Source organism: Bolinopsis microptera, chromosome 11 (assembly GCF_026151205.1).
Source record: "Bolinopsis microptera isolate Bmic1 chromosome 11, MBARI_Bmic_1.0, whole genome shotgun sequence".
NCBI lineage: Eukaryota > Metazoa > Ctenophora > Tentaculata > Lobata > Bolinopsidae > Bolinopsis > Bolinopsis microptera.
In genome coordinates this window covers 12344018-12366377 of record NC_087082.1, presented here as the reverse complement: position 1 = coordinate 12366377, position 22360 = coordinate 12344018, and the positions used below count along the sequence as shown (strand labels likewise).

Genomic DNA, 22360 nt, shown 5'->3' with positions numbered 1-22360 from the left:
TTATTCAACAGTGTATTGAATAACGTTGCATTAGACAATTGTCAAGTTTAACACAACAAATAAACTACAAAGTGAATGTTTTGTTTGCTGGCTAAGATTTCATTCGGTTGTAATGTGCGGGGATCTGATTATAACACTATATGTTATTGTTTAGGATTAGATCACTTTTATTGTCAAAATATATCAACAAAATTGAGAATATTGGAAACATCAAACCTACAAACTGTGAAATTGAACTGACAGTTTTTGACATTTATAACCTTTTAACAGCAAACAAATAAAATTATATTTAAGTAGCGATTATATTACAAGACAATATCATCACAAATAATGTTACTTTTATAAAACTTTACGAATGTCAGCAAGAATTGTCTTACTTAACATATGTATCTACTACAGAAAACATGACTCAGTTGCACACATAGAACAAGACTGATGAACTATCAAGTTTATATTGAATGTTGTAAAATTCTACACAAGGTAGAATTTAACAATATTTGTGCGCCCTCATCACACTTGTGTCCTTTTGTTTGTAAAGGAGCACAGACAAAGGATAACATCAAAAAAATGTGTGTGATAGTACTGTAGTCAGTCCAGAAACGTACCTGTGTGCTGCCCCCGCAAATATTTTGCCGCCCCGGAAAAATTTTATTGGTTGAAAAGAAAGAAAATAGGTCGGGCCTCCTTTTTGCCGTCCCCCCCCCCCCCAAATACCAAATATTTTGTTCACGTCGACTGAACCTTGAATTGGACAGGATAATACACAAATTGGGCGTTTTTGCTTCGAAAGATACCTGAAATTCGGAAAACAACTTCACAAAACAACGTTTTGTGAAGTACTGTCGGGAAGTAACGTCGCAGTACTTTTGTCGACGAACTGTTGTTTATTTCACATTAAATACTTTAAAGCTCTTAGGGTCAGAATTTTGGAGAGCGCTGCAATGAAGAGGCAAAATTTCAGACTCTTGAATATGACAATGTTGATTCGAAAAATATTTATAACAATCATCAAGAATAAATTATCAAGAATCTAAGAAAGGCATTTTCTGGTAGCCACTATCGACATCATCGGAAATGATTTTCTTGCAGTTAAAAGCAACAAGTCCCATCAACACTATACACAGTCCACTAAGTCCTGTCATTATTACAAACAGGTTAAAGTCCAACAGGACTTTGTTTTTATCTGATAGTTTTGCCGCCACCGCCAAATCCACATTCTTCTCCGAGATACATTGAGAGGTCAATGAGGTGGACTCATTCATCGGTTGTAAATTATCATTCTCGTTATCTCTTGTAGAGACAATGACGTCATCCACTGTAGAAATGATGACGTCATCGTTTGTGGTATTAGTTCCGAAACACATAGCAGATCGGTCACATTGTCCCAGAGTGCCCCGGACGATGTCAAGTAGCTCATCTCTCGTACACCCCTCCTCTGATGATGCACACGCCGTTATCTTTACTTCTCTCTCATTCAAATATATCTTGATAATATCCTGTTCTGAAGATGAGTTCCTAAAGACAACGAACCCCACATTAGTTGAAAAAGGGTCTAGCTTGCTCAGCTTTGTTGTTCTATTCCAGAACTCCTCCTTATCCCAAGTGTAGATAATATCCTGATCCTTGTTGATACCTAGCAGGGTGATAAGGGGGACTATAGTCTCACTATGAGCGAACCGCAGGGCGGTAGCAGATTCCTCACGCTCAAACTCTCTCAGCACATCCTTCATCACCACACATGACAGTTCGTAACCAAGTTTGTTAGGATAACTGGATCTGTAGTACTCGTAAAAGTCACGTGAGTAGTCCAACAGAGCGAAGGCTGATCTCGGGATCAGGTCACAAAAAGAGGAGTTGTTTGACTCGGTTGAAGAGACGTGCTCGAAGTTACAGAGGTTGTACAGGCCCTCTGCGTCCTCTACTGTTAAAGAGAAACCGGCTCGCTCGGATATGGGATCTAGGACTAACTTCTTGTATTTCTCTGATTTCTGAAGTTTAGTTGCTTCTAATCCTGCGTTCTTCGTCATAGGACAGTTTGTATAAGCGGGACAATTATCCATGAAGCGTAAAAGTTCATCTTCATCCGCACTTTCAATCTCAAGTCCGACCGGCTGAAATCCGTTTGTAGATAAATTTGTAGGTGACGAGAATTGATTAAGGGGACCCATACCTTCAAAAATTCCAAATAAGAAGGAGGCAGCACTTTGACTTGTTCTAAGAATGTGGGTACTCCTGATATGATATATGGTTGGATAGTAAGGCGGGAAGAAGGCAGGAAACTTCTTTTTGTATCTTTGAGCTAGATGATAATGTTCCAACATCCCTTGCGGCACCAGATGAAGATCTGAAAAATAATATGGCCGTTTCCAGATCTGTAGCCAAGGAAGCCTCTTGATTCCTTCGTCCTCCAGCAGAATCTTGTCCAGAAACTTCTCCATTAATATCACATATTGAGCAATCAGATGTCTACTGCCGTGTCTAGCAATAAGATAAAACCTAGTTTGGACTAGTTGATCACTCCGTTGAACTTTAGTTATGTCACCTCGAGAATATTCGTATGGAGTGCTGGTTGAGAAGTCCTTATATGGCAGTGTAGGGGGGAGGCAGGACAGTAAGACTAAGATAAAAATAAACATTGTAGCACTGTTGTGGTGAGTATGTGGTAGAGATAAAAGTGGTGAGAACTTCGGTACTTGACGTAACCCTGAATAGTGAGACATTAAACAACTGCTCTCAAAAAAGGTATATATACCTTTTTTATATATAATATATATATTTAACGTTCGTAACTGCAATTAAGGCGCAATACAGATATACAGAGTGTCCATTGATATGGATAGCTCCTTTTAGCATGCAGTTATTGTAACATAAACTCTACCATGTTCAACATTTATAAAACGTTCTAAACTTTATATAGCAGAACATTTTACAACATAACAAACTAATGGCTTAGCTAAAAATTTGCCAAATTTGCAGCCTCAAAGTACTCTCATCATATCAGATTGGACTGTTCAACAGTGTATTACATAAAGTTGCATTGCACAATTGTCAAGTTTATCACAACAAATAAACTACAAGGTGGATGTATTATTTGCTGACTAAGTTTTTATTTGGCTGTAATGTGCGGGGATCTGATTATAACACTGTATTTTTAGGATTAGATCACTTTTATTGTCAAAATATATCAACAAAATTGAAAATATTGGAAACATCAAACCTACTAACTGTGAAACTGAACTGACAGTTTTTGACATTTATAACTGTTTAACAGCAAACAAATAAAACTATATTTAAGTAGCGATTATATTACAAAACAATATCATCACAAATAATGTTACTGATATATCAGTAACGTGAAGTTTTATAAAACTTCACGAATGTCAGCAAGAATTGTCTTACTTAACATATGTATCTACTACAGAAAACAAGACTCAGCTGCACACATAGAACAAGACTTATGAACTATCAAGTTTATAACGAATATTATAAAATTTTACACAAGGTGGAATTAACAATATTTGTGCCCCCTCATCACACTTGTGTCCTTTTGTTTGTAAATGAGCACAGACAAAGGATAACATCAAAAAAATGTGTGTGATAATACTGTAGTCAGTCTAGAAACGTACCTGTGTGCTGCCCCCGCAAATATTTTGCCGCCCCGGAAAAATCTTATTGGTTGAAAGTAGTAGTAAATCTTTCAAAGTACGAAATATCTCTTTAAAAGAGCATCCTAGGCACCTTATAGATATCAAAACGCATAAAAAAGAAAACAAAAACATCAACCATCTTCTAACTTCTTCCATTCCTCCCTATCTAAAGCCAAAAATCTAAGGTCTTCGAAATCAGTCAAATTCTTAAGTCTAATATCAAGATTTCTACTAGTCAAGTCTTTTCTAATAACATCTAATAAGTTTAAACATGGTCTACCCCGTCTCCCTTCCATAAAAATATCAGAATTTATAGCAAATAACATAGAGGTGTATGCTGGTGAGTCTTCCTGTCCTCTTAAGATATGTCCTAACATTCTCCATCGAAACTTAGAGACTCTCACAGACAAGGGAGTGACATAACAACGAGCATAGAGTGCCTCATTAGAAATAACCCCAGTAGGCCATCTGATGTTGAGGATTCTTCGGAGGTGTTTGCGATGAGCAATATCAAGTTCATTCAACGAAGCTAGTGGTGCAGCCCAGGAGTTGCAGTTGTAGAGAAAGAAAAAAGGTCGGGCCTCCTTTTTGCCGTCCCCCCCCCCCTGGAGGCAAAAAAAACCCCAAATATTTTGTTCACGTCGACTGAACGTTGAATTGGACAGGATAATACACAAATTGGGCGTTTTTGCTTCGAAAATACCTGAAATTCGGAGAAATTCCGCCCCCTAAGGGGCCGCCCCTCTTCCGCTTATCCACTGACTGTAGTTTAGTTCAGTACATACTTCAAATTACTGACAGTCTGTTCGATTAAACTAACGTTGCACAAAGTCGTGAAGTGCTGTCGAAAAGTAGTGTCGCAGTACATTTGTCGACGAACTGTTGTTTATTTCACATAAAAGACTTAGGGTCAGAATTTTGGAGACCGCTGCAATAAAGAGGCACAAGTTCAGACTCTTAAATATTACAATGTTGATTTGAAAAATATTTATAACAATCATCGAGAATAAATCATCAAGAATCTAAGAAAGGCATTTTCTGGTAGCCACGATCGACATCATCGGAAATGACTTTCTTGCAGTTAAAAGCAACAAGTCCTATCAACACTATACACAGTCCACTAAGTCCTGTCATTATTACAAACAGGTTAAAGTCCAACAGGACTTTGTTATCATCTGCTAGCTTTGCCGCCACTGCCAAATCCACATCCTTCTCCGAGATACATTGTGAGGTCAATGAGGTGGACTCATTCATCGGTTGTACATTATCATTCTTGTTATCTCTTGTAGAGACAATGACGTCATCCACTGTAGAAATGATGACGTCATCGTTTGTGGTATTAGTTCCGAAACACATAGCAGATCGGTCACATTGTCCCAGAGTGCCCCGGACGATGTCAAGTAGCTCATCTCTCGTACACCCCTCCTCTGATGATACGCACGCCGTTATCTTTACTTCTCTCTCATTCAAATATATCTTGATAATATCCTGTTCTGATGATGAGTTCCTAAAGACAACGAACCCCACATTAGTTGCAAAAGGGTCTAGCTCGCTCAGCTTTGTTGTTCTATTCCAGAACTCTTCCTTATCCCAAGTGTAGATAATATTGTCCTGATCCTTGTTGATACCCAGCAGGGTGATAAGGGGGACTATAGTCTCACTATGAGCGAACCGAAGGGCGGTAGCAGATTCCTCACTCTCAAACTCTCTCAGCACATCCTTCAGTACCACACATGATAGTTCGTAACCAAGTTTGTTAGGATAACTGGATCTGTAGTACTCGTAAAAGTCACGTGAGTAGTCCAACAGAGCGAAGGCTGATCTAGGGATCAGGTCACAGAAAGATGAGTTGTTTGACTCGGTTGGAGAGACCTGCTCGAAGTTACAGAGGTTGTAAAGACCCTCTGCGTCCTCTACTGTTAAAGAGAAACCGGCTCGCTCGGATATGGGATCTAGGACTAACTTCTTGTATTTCTCTGATTTCTGAAGTTTAGTTGCTTCTAATCCTGCGTTCTTCGTCATAGGACAGTTTATATAAGCGGGACAATTATCCTTGAAGCGTAAAAGTTTATCTTCATCCGCACTTTCAATCTCAAGTCCGACAGGCTGAAATCCGTTTGTAGATAGATTTGTAGGTGACGAGAATTGATTAAGAGGGCCCATACCTTCAAAAATTCCAAATAAGAAGGAGGCAGCACTTTGACTTGTTCTAAGAATGTGGGTACTCCTGATATGATATTTGGTTGGATAGTAAGGCGGGAAGAAGGCAGGAAACTTTTTTTTGTATCTTGAGCTAGATGATAATGTTCCAACATCCCTTGCGGCACCAGATGAAGATCTGAAAAATAATATGGTCGTTTCCAGGTCCGTAGCCAAGGAAGCCTGTTGATTCCTTCGTCCTCCAGCAGAATCTTGTCCAGAAACTTCTCCATTAATATCACATATTGAGCAATCAGATGTCTACTGCCGTGTCTAGCAATAAGATAAAACCTAGTTTGGACTAGTTGATCACTCCATTGAACTTTAGTTATGTCACCTCGAGAATATTCGTATGGAGTGTTGGTTGAGAAGTCCTTATATGGCAGTGTAGGGGGGAGGCAGGACAGTAAGACTAAGATAAAAATAAACATTGTAGCACTGTTGTGGTGAGTATGTGGTAGAGATAAAAGTGGTGAGAACTTCGGTACTTGACGTAACCCTGAATTGTGAGACATTAAACAACTGCTCACAAAAAAGGTATATATATATATTTAACGTTCGTAACTGCAATTAAGGCGCAATACAGATATACAGAGTGTCCATTGATATGGATAGCTCCTTTTAGCATGCAGTTATTGCAACATAAACTCTACCATGCTCAACATTTATAAAACGTTCTAAACTTTATATAGCAGAACATTTTACAACAAAACAAACTAATGGCTTAGCTATAAATTCGCCAAAGTTGCAGCCTTAGAGTACTCTCATCATATCAGATTGGACTGTTCAACAGTGTATTACATAAAGTTGCATTACACAATTGTCAAGTTTATCACAACAAATAAACTACAAGGTGAATGTATTGTTTGCTGACTAAGTTTTTATTTGGCTGTAATGTGCGGGGATCTGATTATAATTTATAACACTGTATTTTTAGGATTAGATCACTTTTATTGTCAAAATATATCAACAAAATTGAGAATATTGGAAACATCAAACCTACAAACTGTGAAACTGAACTGACAGTTTTTGACATTTATAACTTTTTAACAGCAAACAAATAAAACTATATTTAAGTAGCGATTTTATTACAAAACAATATCATCACAAATAATGTTACTGATATTTATATATCAGTAACGTGAAGTTTTATAAAACTTCACGAATGTCAGCAAGAATTGTCTTACTTAACATATATGTATCTATTACAGAAAACATGACTCAGTTGCACACATAGAGCAAGACTTATCAACTATCAAGTTTATAACGAATATTATAAAATTTTACACAAGGTGGAATTAACAATATTTGTGCCCCCTCATCACACTTGTTTCCTTTTGTTTGTAAAGGAGCACAGACAAAGGATAACATCGAAGAAATGTGTGTGATAATACTGTAGTCAGTGGTGGAACGTACGTCTGTGCTGCCCCCGCAATTTGTTTGGTTGAAAAGAAAGAAAAAAGGTAAGGCCCCCTCCCCCTGGAGGCAAAAAAGACCCCAAATATTTTGTTCACGTCGACGGTACGTTGAAATGGGCGTTTTCGCTTTGAAAAATACCTGAAATTCGGAAATATGCCGGCCCCTCCTCCGCATAGCCACTGACTGTAGTTCAGTTCAGTATATACCTTACTATATACACATATCAAGTTTATCTTCCGCCACAAAAATGAAATTAGGAATATCTTTATTCGTGTAACGCCCGCGGCCTGTTGTGAAATTCAAGTTTTATAATATTAGGTTACTATTTGTTAGACATAAAGTGGAAGATAAGTAAATTTGGAGTGTCACTTGATAAGCAGCTGATAAGAACTGTAGTTGCTGAAACTTACTAAACCTTAAACCGTCAGTTTCATATTACAGTCTGTTCGATTAAACTAACGTTTCACAACGTTTCGTGAAGTACTGTCGGGAAGTAACGTCGCAGTACTTTTGTCGACGAACTGTTGTTTATTTGACATTAAAGACCTTAAAGCTCTTAGGGTCAGAATTTTGGAGAGCGCTGCAATGAAGACATGAAGAGGCACAATTTCAGACTCTTAAATATTACAATGTTGATTCAAAAAATATTTATAACAATCATCAAGAATAAATCATCAAGAATCTAAGAAAGGCATTTTCTGGTAGCCACTATCGACATCATCAGAAATAATTTTCTTGCAGTTAAAAGCAACAAGTCCCATCAACACTATACACAGTCCACTAAGACCTGTCATTATTACAAACAGGTTAAAGTCCAACAGGACTTTGTTTTCGTCAGCTAGTTTTGCCGCCACCGCCAAATCCACATTCTTCTCCGAGATACATTGAGAGGTCAATGAAGTGGACTCATTCATCGGTTGTACATTATCATTCTCGTTATCTCTTGTAGAGACAATGACGTCATCCACTGTAGAAATGATGACGTCATCGTTTGTGGTATTAGTTCCGAAACACATAGCAGATCGGTCACACTGTCCCAGAGTGCCCCGGACAATGTCAAGTAGCTCATCTCTCGTACACCCCTCCTCTGATGATGCACACGCCGTTATCTTTACTTCTCTCTCATTCAAATATATCTTGATAATATCCTGTTCTGATGATGAGTTCCTAAAGACAACGAACCCCATATTAGTTGCAAAAGGGTCTAGCTCGCTCAGCTTTGTTGTTCTATTCCAGAACTCCTCCTTATCCCAAGTGTAGATAATATCCTGATCCTTGTTGATACCTAGCAGGGTGATAAGGGGGACTATAGTCTCACTATGAGCGAAGCGCAGGGCGGTAGCAGATTCCTCACTCTCAAACTCTCTCAGCACATCCTTCAGTACCACACATGACAGTTCGTAACCAAGTTTGTTAGGATAACTGGATTTGTAGTACCTGCTCAGATCACGTGAGTAGTCCAACAGAGCGAAGGCTGATCTCGGGATCAGGTCACAGAAAGAGGAGTTGTTTGACTCGGTTGGAGAGACGTGCTCAAAGTTACAGAGGTCGTACAGGCCCTCTACGTCCTCTACTGTTAATGAGAAACCTGCCCGCTCGGATATTGGATCTAGGACTAACTTCTTGTACTTCTCTGATTCGTGAAGTTTAGTTATTTCCAATTTTGAATTCTTAGTCATAGGACAGTTTGTATAAGCGGGACAATTGTCCATGAAGCGTAAAAGTTCATCTTCATCCGCACTTTCGATCTCAAGTCCGACAGGCTGAAATCCTTTTGTAGATAAATTCGTAGGTAACGAGAATTGATTTACAGGACCCATACCTTCGAAGATTCCAAATAAGAAGGATGCAGCACTTTGACTTGTTCTCAGAATGTGGGTACTCCTGATATGATATTTGGTTGGATAGTAAGGCGGGAAGAAGGCAGGAAACTTCTTTTTGTATCTTTGAGCTAGACGATAATGTTCCAACATCCCTTGCGGCACCAGATGAGAGTCCGGAAAATAATATGGACGTTTCCAGGTACTTAGCCAAGGAAGCTTCTTGAAACTTTCCTCCTCCAGTAGAACTTTGTCCAGAAACTTCTCCATAAATATCACATGTTTAGCTCCGAGATGTCTACTGCCGTGTCTAGCAATAAGATAAAACCTAGTTGGGACCAGTTGATCACTCCATTGAACTTTAGTTATGTCACCTCGAGAATATTCGTACGGGGTGTGGGTTGAGAAGTCCTTATATGGCAGTGTAGGGGGGAGGCAGGACAGTACGATCAGGACAACAATAAACATTGTAATTTGTAACACTGTTGTGGTGAACACCAAACAAATGTACAACGTGGTTTTGAGAAGTGGGGTAAAAACTTTGGTACTTGGCTTAGCCCTGAATAGTGAGACATTAAACAAGTGCTCACAAAAAGCAAGGTGTAAAGTAAGAATTTGAGAACACGTACTGACCTTACGCTGTAGTAAAAGTAAATGAAAATAAATTAATCTAGGAATAAAAATAAGGTAGGTTATAGAACTCCTGAACTCCAGTATCAAATCAGTCCTTCTCGCCGGCTAAAATTGGTCACGTTATCTATCAACTGATTGTACCTCGTGATTACGTCACGAACACGTGCCCGACGAACTGGTGCCGCACCATAAGTTCACGTTTCTACCATAGATAACATGTCTCAACATAGGACAAGAACTAGGAACATATTCTATATTCAATAGAGCAGAACAAGGAAGGGTTCGATGTTTGTTGCGCCTCATCAAAAATGTGTACTTGTTTTGTAAAGGACCGAAGACAAAAGAGAAAATGAAGAGAATGTGTATGATGATACTGCATTTCAGTTCAGTAATACTACTATATATACGCACCAAGTTTATCTTCCGCCACGAAAATGAAATTAGGCATATCTTTATTCGTATGACGCCCGCGGCCTGTTGTGAAATTCAAGTTTTATAGTATCAGGTTAAAATTTGTTAGACATAAAGTGGAAGATAGATAAATTTGGAGTGTCACTTGATACGCAGCTGATAAGAACCGTAGTTGCTGAAACTTTCTAAACCTAAAACCGTCAGTTTCAAATGACAGTCTGATTATGATTATTAGATACATTCTTTATAATTGTATAAACTGTAATATTTGACTGGTGCATTAAGTATAACATTGTGTCCCTTCTTTCTTGTAGGTTATCAACAGGTAGAACATGGAGTGATCATAGCTGGGTCCAATTTAGACAAATTAATTAACTAATTAAATTAATCGCTTTTCTAGAGGCTGTTGTTTTTAAATACAACAGTATACGAGAACAGAGTAGAATAAGTGCACAAGTGCAACAAAAATGTCATTGTAAGTATGTGGTTTATTCAATATTAAATATTGAATAAACCGGTGACCACAGAAGCGTGAAGTCCTCTCCTCACTGAAGCGGAAAGCTGCTGAACAGCCCTTGTCGGTGACCCAGAACCTCCTCTCTGAAGTTGACCCAGAAATGTTTGCCGGTGATTTATATTTTGACTGGAGATAAGAAAGGGGACACTTATCAGTATATTTTTAATGTGGCGAAGTTCTATTTTGACCAGCATTGTCCGGTAGAAACTGCTACAATTATGATTGATTTTGAGAAAGCTGTAATGAATGCGATTCGGATTGCTCTAGCAAGGTTGACTATTTGTTTAAGATTGCCAAATACTTTGGCCATTAGATTGATGTCGAGTAAAGTATTCTGTATATAATTATTATGTTGAGTTTGAACTATCATTATCTTGAAAAAAAAATCTTTGTCTTAATTAGTACAGAAATATATACAGCACAGCTGTGAAATCAGTGGACACCTGAATGTTAAAAGTATCTCCAGAGGTTCCCAGTTGTCGGGGATATAATGTAATGATTGGTTCCCAGTTGTCGGAGCTGATTGGATTTCCCAAGCTTGCATGTTAATTAGTTAACTAGGTTAAATTGACAGGTTCTCAGTTGTCCGTCAGCCGAATAAACTATAACTATATTGCACTGTAGCACTTGTAGCACTTATTGCTCTGTACACAACATATTATAACTGCTGTTAAAAGTGCTGTTACAAGTGATATAGCTGTATTGGATTACCAGTTCAGTGATTTAGCGCACCTGCAAGGAAATATTTTACAACCTATTATAGTATAAATAGAACTTTTACTCTACTCAGCTGGGTGGAGAGCAGGAGCGTGGCCCACAGCTGATTCTTGATAACGTGAGACGACCAGCTTCCGTTCGGACCGTCGGATTGGTGGCAGCGGTCCCTTCGGCCGAGACGATACTGATGCATCTCATGTCTGGCCAGAGGGGAACGCAGCAATATCGTCTCGGCCAATAGGACCGCCGCGTCCGCTCCGACAGTCCGGACGGAGCCGGTCGTCTCAAAATCAAGAATCTGGGCTGTGGGCCACTAGTAAATGCTCTGCACCTCCTTTTGAACAAATGCGACCTATACCATAATATACTATAATTGTAGACTATAATTTATATTTATTTGACTAGCGATTAGCGAAACTTACTAACATTGAAATATCACTGTTCAAGTTTAATAAATAACTAACAAGAAAAATGTATGTTACTTTCTTAGCTTTCTAGCCTTGACATCTTTACAACACCAACGAAGATTTAAACTTAAGATTGGAATCCTACTAGATCAACTTTTGTCCAGAACACTATCTCCATGTAGCGTTACTGGAATGTTTTTTCACTTACCAAAAATGGTATCTTTCCCGTTCTCATTTAATAAATTAGAATAATATATGACTGGCTTATTTGTCATAGCTATCCTATAAATACCACTACTGCTACTACTATTACTAGGCTGGCCTCGTTCTGGTATCTTAGAATGTCTTCCCTGGACTGCAATAACTTTATCTTTGTTTAAAATTCGATCACAGTAATAAAATCACTCGTTTTGGTTTAGTAACAACTGTACTTTTTTATATTATGGACGATTAGGCAGCACTGCCAGCGAAATTAACATCGAACTTTACGTTAGCCGCGCTGCCAAATTTATACGATAACGTGATTATTTATTACGAAATTGTTTCGGACGCGCGCAGCAATAATAGTCAATACCGTACCGGCCCGACCAGTCACAATACTGTGTAAAATTTAGCACCAACGAATTGTAGCAGTTCTGAGAAACACGAATTCTTCAAACTAAGGAATTATAATACTGAATATTTCAGGTGCTCATCCAAAAGGTGATGGAATTTATAGACCGGAACGGTGACGAAGTTCTGAGTCTTCCCTCATTCTCGATTTTGCCAAAGCACGTTGTGCAATTGATCATATCTAGAGAAAGTCTCGCTGTTTCAGAGGTTACTTTTAATTTTTTAAACAGTCCTATAAACTGCACATAATCTCTATATATAATTTTTGCCAGAGTTTTCCATTAGTAACCACAAAATTCGCTTTTTTAACGGTTCATTAGTTCTATTTTATAAAAGATTCAACCAATGTTCTTCACATGTTCGTTGTGAACGCTAAGAAGTTAGTCGCACAAATTCTGTACAGTGTACATGAATTTGATTACATTTGGTATGTTTTAAAATTTGTTTATTTTAGGTTAACAAGTTTGTAGCAGTATACAACTGGAGTAAATCTCAGTATGAAAAGGAACGATGTCTACCTCTCAACTGCGACGAAAAAGGTGACATTCTAGTATACATACAAGTAGACTTATTCGTTTATGAGATCTTAAATAATTTTGTCCTTCTGAGTGTGGCATTGTTGCAATTGATTTCTTGAAGGGTGATATCTTTGTTAGGAATTCAATTTGGATAAAAAAGGGGGGCGGGGGGGGGGGGGGGGGGGGGGGGGGGGGGGGTGGTGGGGGGTCAACGTTTAAAAGGGTGTTTTTAAATATTTGATATACATACATGGACAGGAGAGAGTGTTGCAATCTTGGGCCTCATCACTTTGACCCTGACAATTGGCTCCACCATATTCAGGGACAGGATTACTGCAGGTTCTGGTCCTCGTCTGGGATCCTCCTCCACATTCAACTGAGCACTCTGACCAATCTCCGAACTCACTCCACCCACCATCAACTGAAAAATCATATGCATAAATAATAAGCTTGGAAAAAGCAAACAGGACACAGGTGGCAAGTTCATGTGAACGTAAGTACCCAATACCCATCTAAACAATGCGAACTGTTTAAAAAGCGTTTAGTTATGAGCCTAATACCTAACATGAAGTACCCAGAAACGTGGTTACGAGCAATTGATTTTTAATCCAAATCATAGTGAATTACCTGGTTGTGGTTGAGGTCTGTAAAAGTCTGCTGCATTGTCGTTACTGGCGAACGCTATCTTTCCAACGTTTCTGGTCCATTTAGTTTTCCAATAACTGTAACCACACGTTGACTCAGATATCAAGGTGTTGAGCACCTCAATGTCGTTACAGTGTACGACAAGTTTAATATCTGAGATTTTTGTTAGGGTAATTCTCCAGATCTTTTCTGTTGCAGTGGGGGGCTCAGTTGGAAATACGGGAGCCCCTTGATAGCAAAATCCGATATGGTGGAACCAAGCAGATTCAAATTTAAACACAATATTTCCTGCATCCTCTCCCTGAGAAGATCGGAGCAACAGTATCATTTTATGATCACTCCCAGTCACACTATTCGTCTTTATTTCTAGCGGTGTAGTCTGTAGATCGTAATCCACCCATGAATTCCGCTCCACTGCTGTCCAACCTGTTCAATTATATAAATAACCAACAAGTGGGGGGGGGGGGGGGGGGGGGGCAACCATATTAAAGTATATTAAAGTATTATATATATATCCCCGGGTCAAAATCGGAAAAAATCCTACATTTTAATATACTTTAATATACCTACAATTAGAAGATTTATATTCTTCGTTAAGATTTACACGATGAACTATATTTTTCACTCAGATTCGCAAGATAAGCCTGTTTTAGGACTAGTACATGAATTTCCATCCAGATTGGTCAAAAATTGGCTGAGCTATGAGCTTTAAAAAATATGCCCATATTTGGGCATACACTTTTGCCCAAATTCGCTTTTGCCCAAATTCGATAAAATTTCAATATCTTTTAATGAGACTAACTCTACGAGAAAGATATAACTCAGTGTTTGTTGAATATAGTGGATACTAAGTAAAAAGACCTCCATGAACAAAATTGGGAAAATTGCACATAATATCTCGGTTCGGAATACTAGCCAAAATGACTTCATTAAAATTTAAATAACTCCATCAGTTTTCAATATTTTTTCAAGAACTTTTTGGAATCGATTAAGAATTGCATTTCAAGCTTATTTTGGGCAACAATTTTTGATGTAGGCCTCCAAGGAGATAGGGATATATTAAAGTATATTAAAGTATATTAAAGTATATTAAAGTATATCCCCGGGTCAAAATCGGGAAAAATCCTACATTTTAATATACTTTAATATGGTTGGCCCCCCCCCCCCCCCAACAAGTTATGATGCTGAAAGATTAACAGGAAAGTCGTGTATAGTATCATAATTTTGATGATCGTTATAAACTGATAAATATGTTTTAAATGGGCTTCATAACGAATTATGGTTAAACATTTAAAGCATAGACTAGGCAGTTTTGAGATTATCCCATCAATTATGTTGTACAATGTTAGATATGAACTGATTATGATTACAAGCAAAATGAGATAAAGATTCCTGCCATTTGGATGGAGTGTTTTTCTCCAGGATTAACTGATAATTTTCAAGTTCTTACCTTCATCATCTGCAGCTGCACCAGAGAGCAGAAGGAGCACACACAAGATCTTGATTTTGTACTTTATAGCTGTGAAAATCTTCTTGAAAAGCTTGTCCATACGTTTGGTGGTAGCACGAACGTGGTATGAAGGACAGCTTCCACTCAATTTCATTTTATGAAACATTCGAATCATTGTAACTCGTAGAACTAAAAACATACAAAAGGAAGCTGTTATTTTATATTTGTGGCGTGTCGACCTACAACGAGAGCAAATTCTCCACTAACTTTGCGTTAGGTGTTCTGCTTCTGTCACGTGATCACTTGATCAGCGTTAGATATTACAAAGCAACAATTTTAATTTGGCACAGTACGACATATTATGAGAGCAGATATGTCTAACAAGGCAGGTCAATGGTTTGTGCGTGATGTTTGGTTCTTTCTTTCTGGCTCAGAGATTTTGAATAGAGAAATGGGATAAGTATTTCAATGTTTAAATTCTAAAACGCACTAGTTCTAATGAAATAAACAGCAGTTTCTTTGGTGACGAATCAAATAACCATAATGAGGATGTGAATTAACTTGAAATAGACGTTGGTCATAATATGCAGATGAAATAGACGGTTGGACAATGAACGCTTTCTTTCACCTTTTTGTTTGGGGTCATTTACAAATGACAGTAATTCCCTGGTATGGGTTGTCTGTAAACGTTTAGGGTCGGATAAGGTTTTCGGCTGCAGCTGGCCCGGAAACGACCGGGTATTAATCTATTTTCCGTTTTGCCGGATTTTTCCTATGCTCCCCTGGCGAGATATCGACGAAAAACTGTCTCAATCACGAGATATGGCCATATAAGCAATTTGGTATAATTTCACGTTAGGGTTAGGGTTTTAGCGGATGCGTCACTCATGGTCATGGTTAGGGTTAGGGCTCGGGGTCAGAGTAGATGGTTAGAGTAATTCGAATAGTCATACTGGGCCATATAAACATAATGTTAAAAAAGTCACGTGATAGTCGAGTGTTGAGTGATTAATTATCATCCGCTTATTTGTGGGATTTTTATCAACTATGATATTAAGTGCAATGTGGACTAACACAATAACACAGTATTTACAGTCGGACTAACTGTGTTCATGCCCTATTTCAAATTATTTCAACAAATTTTCTACTCTGCGAGCAGCAGTCACTGGTTGATATGTTGTGCGAGCAGAGGTCACTGATTTATCTGCTTTATGAGCAAAGCTACTAGCTAGAAACAAGTTGGAATAAAATCAAAACGTATATTTCAAGAATTCACTGCGCTTTGCGTAGCACAAATATAAAGATTATTCTGGAAATAAAACCAAAAACCCAGCTCTCACAAGTTCGTAGCTTACCGAGGATAATGTCCATCTAATGGCATAGCCATAATGGCATTTTAATTGATTTAATCCTTAGTAAAAGGGAGTTAGCAACGGGTTACAGATCTTACAACAGAGGCCGGGCCCCCGCAATGAAGATAGTCACGATCAAGATGGTCAAGATGCCCTTGGTGCTGACCGCTTTGAACTCTTTAGGAACCCAATGGTTCAACTTCATATTGTCAAGAAATAAACGGAGGCTTTAACACGGCTTCATCTGCAGATCATATAGTGTGAGAGATGTTGAATTGAACGCAAATACAAACAGTTGACCTATAAGATGTGGTTATCCTAAAATAGATCTTGTTCACGGTGTGAGGTGCACGGCTTACTCACGGCTAATGCTACAGATGCTTCGGCTAATGCTACAACAGATGATTTGCGTTAAACCTGGACACGTCCTAGGTTGGACACGCACTAACCATCCACCAATCGTGAGTCTTTAAGGTACGAGATGAGCTAATGGTCGGTTAATTCCGCAAGAGATGTAAGCAAATGGCGAGTGCTGAACTCATACATCAGACGTTTCTAAGAATACTAGTTGACAGTATCCAGAGACAATTCCTTAAATGGTGCTCTACAGTCTACTTGACGAAATAAATATACCCACGGGCCAACATAATAGAAATTGATCGAATTGGAGGGGACAGATTAAGGAGGGGCAAATTCAGAAACAGTCACAAGGTCGTATGCGGAGCAGGATATACCAGCATGTCAATTAATGCTAGTCGTAACCGGTATCCTCAGCACCTTCTTGAAGGGTTGCCACACCCTAGAGGTAGGCAAAGCATCTACATACTATCTTGTCGTGGACAATCTTGATGCAGCCTCTCCGGCAAAATCAAAACGTGTACTGTGGCATTGTTGTAATTGATTTCTTGAAGGGTGATATCTTTGTTAGGAATTCAATTTGGATAAAAAAGGGGGGGGGGGGGGGGGGGGGGGGGGGGGGGGGGGGGGGGCGGGGAGGGGGTCAACGTCTGAAAGTGTGTTTTTAAATATTTGATATACATACATACATGGACAGGAGCGAGTGTTGCAATCTTGGGCCTCATCACTTTGACCCTGACAATCGGCTCCACCATATTCAGGGACAGGATTACTGCAGGTTCTGGTCCTCGTCTGGGATCCTCCTCCACATTCAACTGAGCACTCTGACCAATCTCCAAACTCACTCCATCCGCCATCAATTGGACATTGTTGACTGTTGCAATCCTGAGCCTCATCACGTTGGCCCTGACAATTGGCTCCACCATATTCAGGGACAGGATTACTGCAGGTTCTGGTCCTCGTCTGGGATCCTCCTCCACATTCAACTGAGCACTCTGACCAATCTCCAAACTCACTCCATCCACCATCAATTGGACATTCTTGACTGTTGCAATCCTGAGCCTCGTCACTTTGGCCCTGACAATTGGCTCCACCATATTCAGGGACAGGATTACTGCAGGTTCTGGTCCTCGTCTGGGATCCTCCTCCACATTCAACTGAGCACTCTGACCAATCTCCAAACTCACTCCATCCGCCATCAACTGAAAAATTATTTAAAAATTTTAAAATCATTCATGCATAAATAATAAGCTTGAAAATACAGGTTGTCATTTCTCGGTCAGTTGACAATTCTTACAATCTTTACGACTGATGGGGCTGCATGAAGTTTATGTGAACGTAAGTACCCAATGCCCATCTAAACAATGCGAACTGTTTAAAAAGCGTTTAGTTATGAGCCTACTACCTAACATGAAGTACACAGAAACGTGGTTACGAGCAATTGATTTTTAATCCAAATAATAGTGAATTACCTGGTTGAGGTTGAGGTCTGTAAAAGTCTGCTGCATTGTCGGCGTTGTCGAACGCTATCTTTCCCACGTTTCTGTTCCACAATCTGTTCCAACTACCTTCAGGACACGTTGATTCGGATACCAAAGTGTTGAGTACCTCAACGTCGTTACAGTGTACGACAAGCTTGATATACGAGTTTTTTGTTAGGGTAATTCTCCAGATCTTTTCTGTTGAAGAGGGGGGCGCAGTTGGAAATACGGGACTGTCTATATAGCAATAGCCGATATGGTACGACAGAGCGGAATAAAATTTGAACACAATCGCTCCTGCATCCTCTCCCTGAGAAGATCGGAGCAACAGTTTCATTTTATGATTACTCCCAGTCACACTATTCGTCTTTATTTCTAGCGGTGTAGACTGTAGATCGTAATCCACCCATGTATTCCGCTCAACTGCTGTCCAACCTGTTTAATTTTTTAAATAACCAACAAGTTAAGATGCTGAAAGACAAGTTTTAAGGGACAGGAAGTTCATCCATATCGCATAATCTCATAATTTTGATGATCGTTATAAAACGATATATATTCATAGTCTTTTAATGGGCTTCATTAATGATTATGGTCCATCATTTAAATTATAAATAATAACTTAGACAGTTTTTAGAATATTCCATCTAGTATGTTGTACAATATTATATATATATATCATTTTAACAAATAGAATGTTACTGGGAACGATAATTTCCAATTTCTTACCTTCATCATCTGCAGCTGCACCAGAGATCAGAAGGAGCACACACAAGATCTTGATTTTGCTCTTTATAGTTGTCAAAATCTCCTTGAAACGCTTGTCCATACCTTTGGTCGTAGCACAGTCGCGGTACGAAGGACACCTTTCACTCAATTTCATTTGATGAAACATTCGAATCATTGCAACTCGTAGAACTAAAAGCATACAAAAGGAAGGTGTTATGATATATTTGTGGAGTATCAGCCTACAACGAGAGAAACTTCTCCACTAACTTTGCGTAAAGTGTTCTGCTTCTGTCACGTGATCAGCATTAGATTTTAAAAGTTGAGAAATTACTAACAAGGAAAATGTTAGAGAACACGTGATGATTGTAGCCTGCGATAATTATTGTAGTACGGGGTATAAGAAAAGTGAATACTATTATTGATATTCTGTGAGTTATCCTGGCCATAATTTATTAACTTAAACGTTTGGCAAAAGGAAATGGCATATTTAATGACGCTGGACGGCTGGAATCCTGGAAAGTATATTTATAAGTTATAAAGTATATTTATAAGTTATTCTTATAAGTAATAGCCTCTCACAATTACCCTGTTTCAACTCTTTAAGCGATTATGGTAACCTGCCACACGGAGATGGCATTCTCTTGGGAAAAGTTCAAAGCTTTAAAGAATAAATAGGGTGTGGTACTGTAGATGACCGCCTGCTCCTTTCCTAAATGAACCATAACTGAGAGCTATACTACTAGAATCTATCTGAGTTCAAAATTATGAAATAACTGAGCTTGTAAGAGAGCTACATTTCGTATTTAGTTCAACTATAACTATTATATGGTCCTTACTTATGACTTCCAGCTGGCAGACAATAGAATAGCCCCATGGATAATGCCTGCAAAACACACGCGTATAAACTAGAGTGTCTAATTTAGTAAAACCCCGATTTATCTATCGGCTTTTTCCCTTTTTCCAAAATCCGCAGTTAATCGGGGTATTACTATTACTGTATTCAACTACTATTATTCGCCACTGCCTCCCTCCCAGTTGCTGACAACGGAAATTTGACATACCATGATACCATGATACCATGCATATCAAGTAACTTGAGCTCTGGTGAGCAATACAGTGTGAGCAATATAAAGTGAGCAATATAGTGTATCGTGTGTAATTGGACCCAATTAGAGGAGCCGAGTGCTCAATTATAGCAGCATCTGGTACCACCTTCTGATACCCAGCATACAGCTGACCCAGAGAATCGAAAATATAAGGATTTTTTTATTGATCATTGATGAAAATCGAAGAGAAAACCTTGTAACCCTACGTTTTCGATGACGCTGAACAAGATTAAACTGGTTATAATTATCATACTCTCGTGTAAATTGCTTTAAAACGTAATTGAAATTGAATGATGCTATCAATTATTGTAATACAATTTGTACAATAAGCTGAGCGGGTTAACTAATGGTAAGAACTAATGGTAAGAACTAATGATAGAGAATAAGACTTTTATAAGCTCCCCGACGCGATCATACACTAGGCCAGGATAGCGTTAACCCTTTACGTTTATGTGCAGCATCTGGCATCAATTGAATCATTTTTACGCTGTTCAGAAAGAAAACCTTGACCCTAACCCTTAAATACTAATAGTGTACTGATCACGAAAAAGGACCGAGGTGATCTTTGTGTGTCACGTGCACCCATCGCCTTGCACCCACCCGATGCCTCTTACGAGGTTCTCAGATAAGCTGAAACTAATGCACGATTAAGCTCATGATTTCGGGCAGCCCATTGGTTTGTGAGAGAATCAGGTCTCACCTGTAGCACTGTAGGTTTGAATATTCATTGTTACTAGAAAATCTGGACCAGCCAAGTGGTTTGTGAAATAATCAGGTCTCATCTCCTTATAGTACAGCAGATTTGAATATATGAATATTAATTGTTTCCAGAAAACCAGGCCGGAGAACCGCACAAGAGATTCTATGCGAGTTTAATCGTTTCCTATATAACTGCGTCATTCTATTCACTACATTCGGCCTATTATGTGATCAGGACTGAGCTGTCGAGAATCTTAATCGCCTCTTCCAGAGATCCTCCAGTTAGCGTCCCTCCTATACCCCGCGAGCTATTACAATTTCTCGTGGAAGAGGCTGAAATTTGCCGAGTGCAGTAATGGAGACCGATTAGGCCCGCCTGGACAATGGGCACACAGTGCTGTTTTACTGGGCGGCGCTCAGATTCTCTATTCTAACATAATAGCCTGGGGCCCCCAGGTAAAATGCTGTTAGGAAATAGTGAACTGAGATTTACACAGATTCACAGAATATGGTTTTTGCGAAGACGGTAAATTCTCTATGTATATATGGATAACTAGATGTAAGACACAAGGTAATGTTAACTTCAGATGTAAGACACAAGGTAATGTTAACTCCAGATGTAAGACACAAGTTAATGTTAACTCCAGATGTAAGACACAAGCTAATGTTAACTCCAGATGTAAGACACAACCTATAAATGTTAACTCCAGACGTAAGACACAAGCTAATGTTAACTTTAGATATAAGACACAAGCTAATGTTAACTCCAGATGCCAAGTAAAAGGTAAGATTAACTTTAAACTTTAGGCAGAAGGTAATGAGATAGCTCTACAAAAAATTGTACACAAAATAGAACGGACAATCATAAGTTCTGCCATGGCTAATTAGTCTATCTAAAAAAACATAGTTTAACGATCATAAGTAATGCACAGTGCACAACGGAAGGGGACCATTCTCATAACAGGTGCGTCAATCTACCCGTAAGTAGACCTAACACAATCCTAAAATACCGTTAGTTCATCCTAAAACCACTATAAGTATAAAGACTTGAAATGACACTTATAAGAGACCCGATACAATCCATTGGTATATTAGTAATCCTTCTCGATATTGGTTGTTATCCGTATTCGTTTGAATCTCAGCAAATATTTGAATAAATTTCTTTCGTGTTCTCAACTTGAGATCTTTCCTTCATAAGCCCGCTCATTGGCTGTGAACTAGAGCAAAGAGGATTCGTTATTTACAAAAACTGAGATTATGCAGATATAGCGGTGCCAGCCGTTACCTGGGGACCCCAGGCTGTAATATTCACAAACAGTGAAGCTGAGGCGGATTTGGAAAGCTGGGATGTGCGCGGCCTGCAGGAATGCCAGCCGTTAAGCAGCTCAGCTTATTGTACAAATTGTATTACAATATTGATAGCATCATTCAAATTTCAATTACGTTATTTAAAGCAATTTACACGAGAGTATGATGATTATAACTTACCAGTTTAATTATAACTAACCAGTTTAATTTTGTTCAGCGTCATCGAAAACGTAGGGTTACAAGGTTTTCTCTTCGATTTTCATCAATGATCAATAAAAAATCCTTATATTTTCGATTTTCTGGGTCAGCTGTATGCTGGGTTACAGAAGGTGGTAC

At 38.8% G+C, this 22360-nt stretch overlaps 3 protein-coding genes across 4 annotated transcripts in view; 1 reads left to right on the top strand and 2 right to left on the bottom strand.

Moving 5' to 3' along the window:
* Positions 1 to 22360, top strand: part of LOC134823459 (serine-enriched protein-like) — a 45828-nt gene that overhangs the window by 21597 nt on the left and 1871 nt on the right. For both annotated transcript variants that reach the window (XM_063834924.1, XM_063834923.1), the window contains exons 8-9: positions 12458 to 12589; positions 12837 to 12921. In XM_063834924.1, coding sequence (XP_063690994.1) covers positions 12458 to 12589; positions 12837 to 12921 — 217 coding nt within the window. The remainder of the gene's footprint in view (positions 1 to 12457; positions 12590 to 12836; positions 12922 to 22360) is intronic.
* On the bottom strand, positions 7882 to 10089 carry LOC134822842 (multiple inositol polyphosphate phosphatase 1-like). Its single transcript, XM_063834110.1, has one exon. It carries the CDS (start codon positions 9551 to 9553, stop codon positions 7940 to 7942), a length of 1614 nt encoding a protein of 537 aa, XP_063690180.1. The 5' UTR covers positions 9554 to 10089; the 3' UTR covers positions 7882 to 7939.
* Positions 13413 to 19011, bottom strand: LOC134823086 (coadhesin-like). Its single transcript, XM_063834434.1, has 5 exons — positions 18912 to 19011; positions 18177 to 18272; positions 17394 to 17906; positions 13528 to 13698; positions 13413 to 13426 (listed from the first exon to the last, which is right to left on the bottom strand). The coding sequence occupies exons 1-5, from the start codon at positions 19009 to 19011 to the stop codon at positions 13413 to 13415; spliced, it is 894 nt and encodes a 297-aa protein (XP_063690504.1).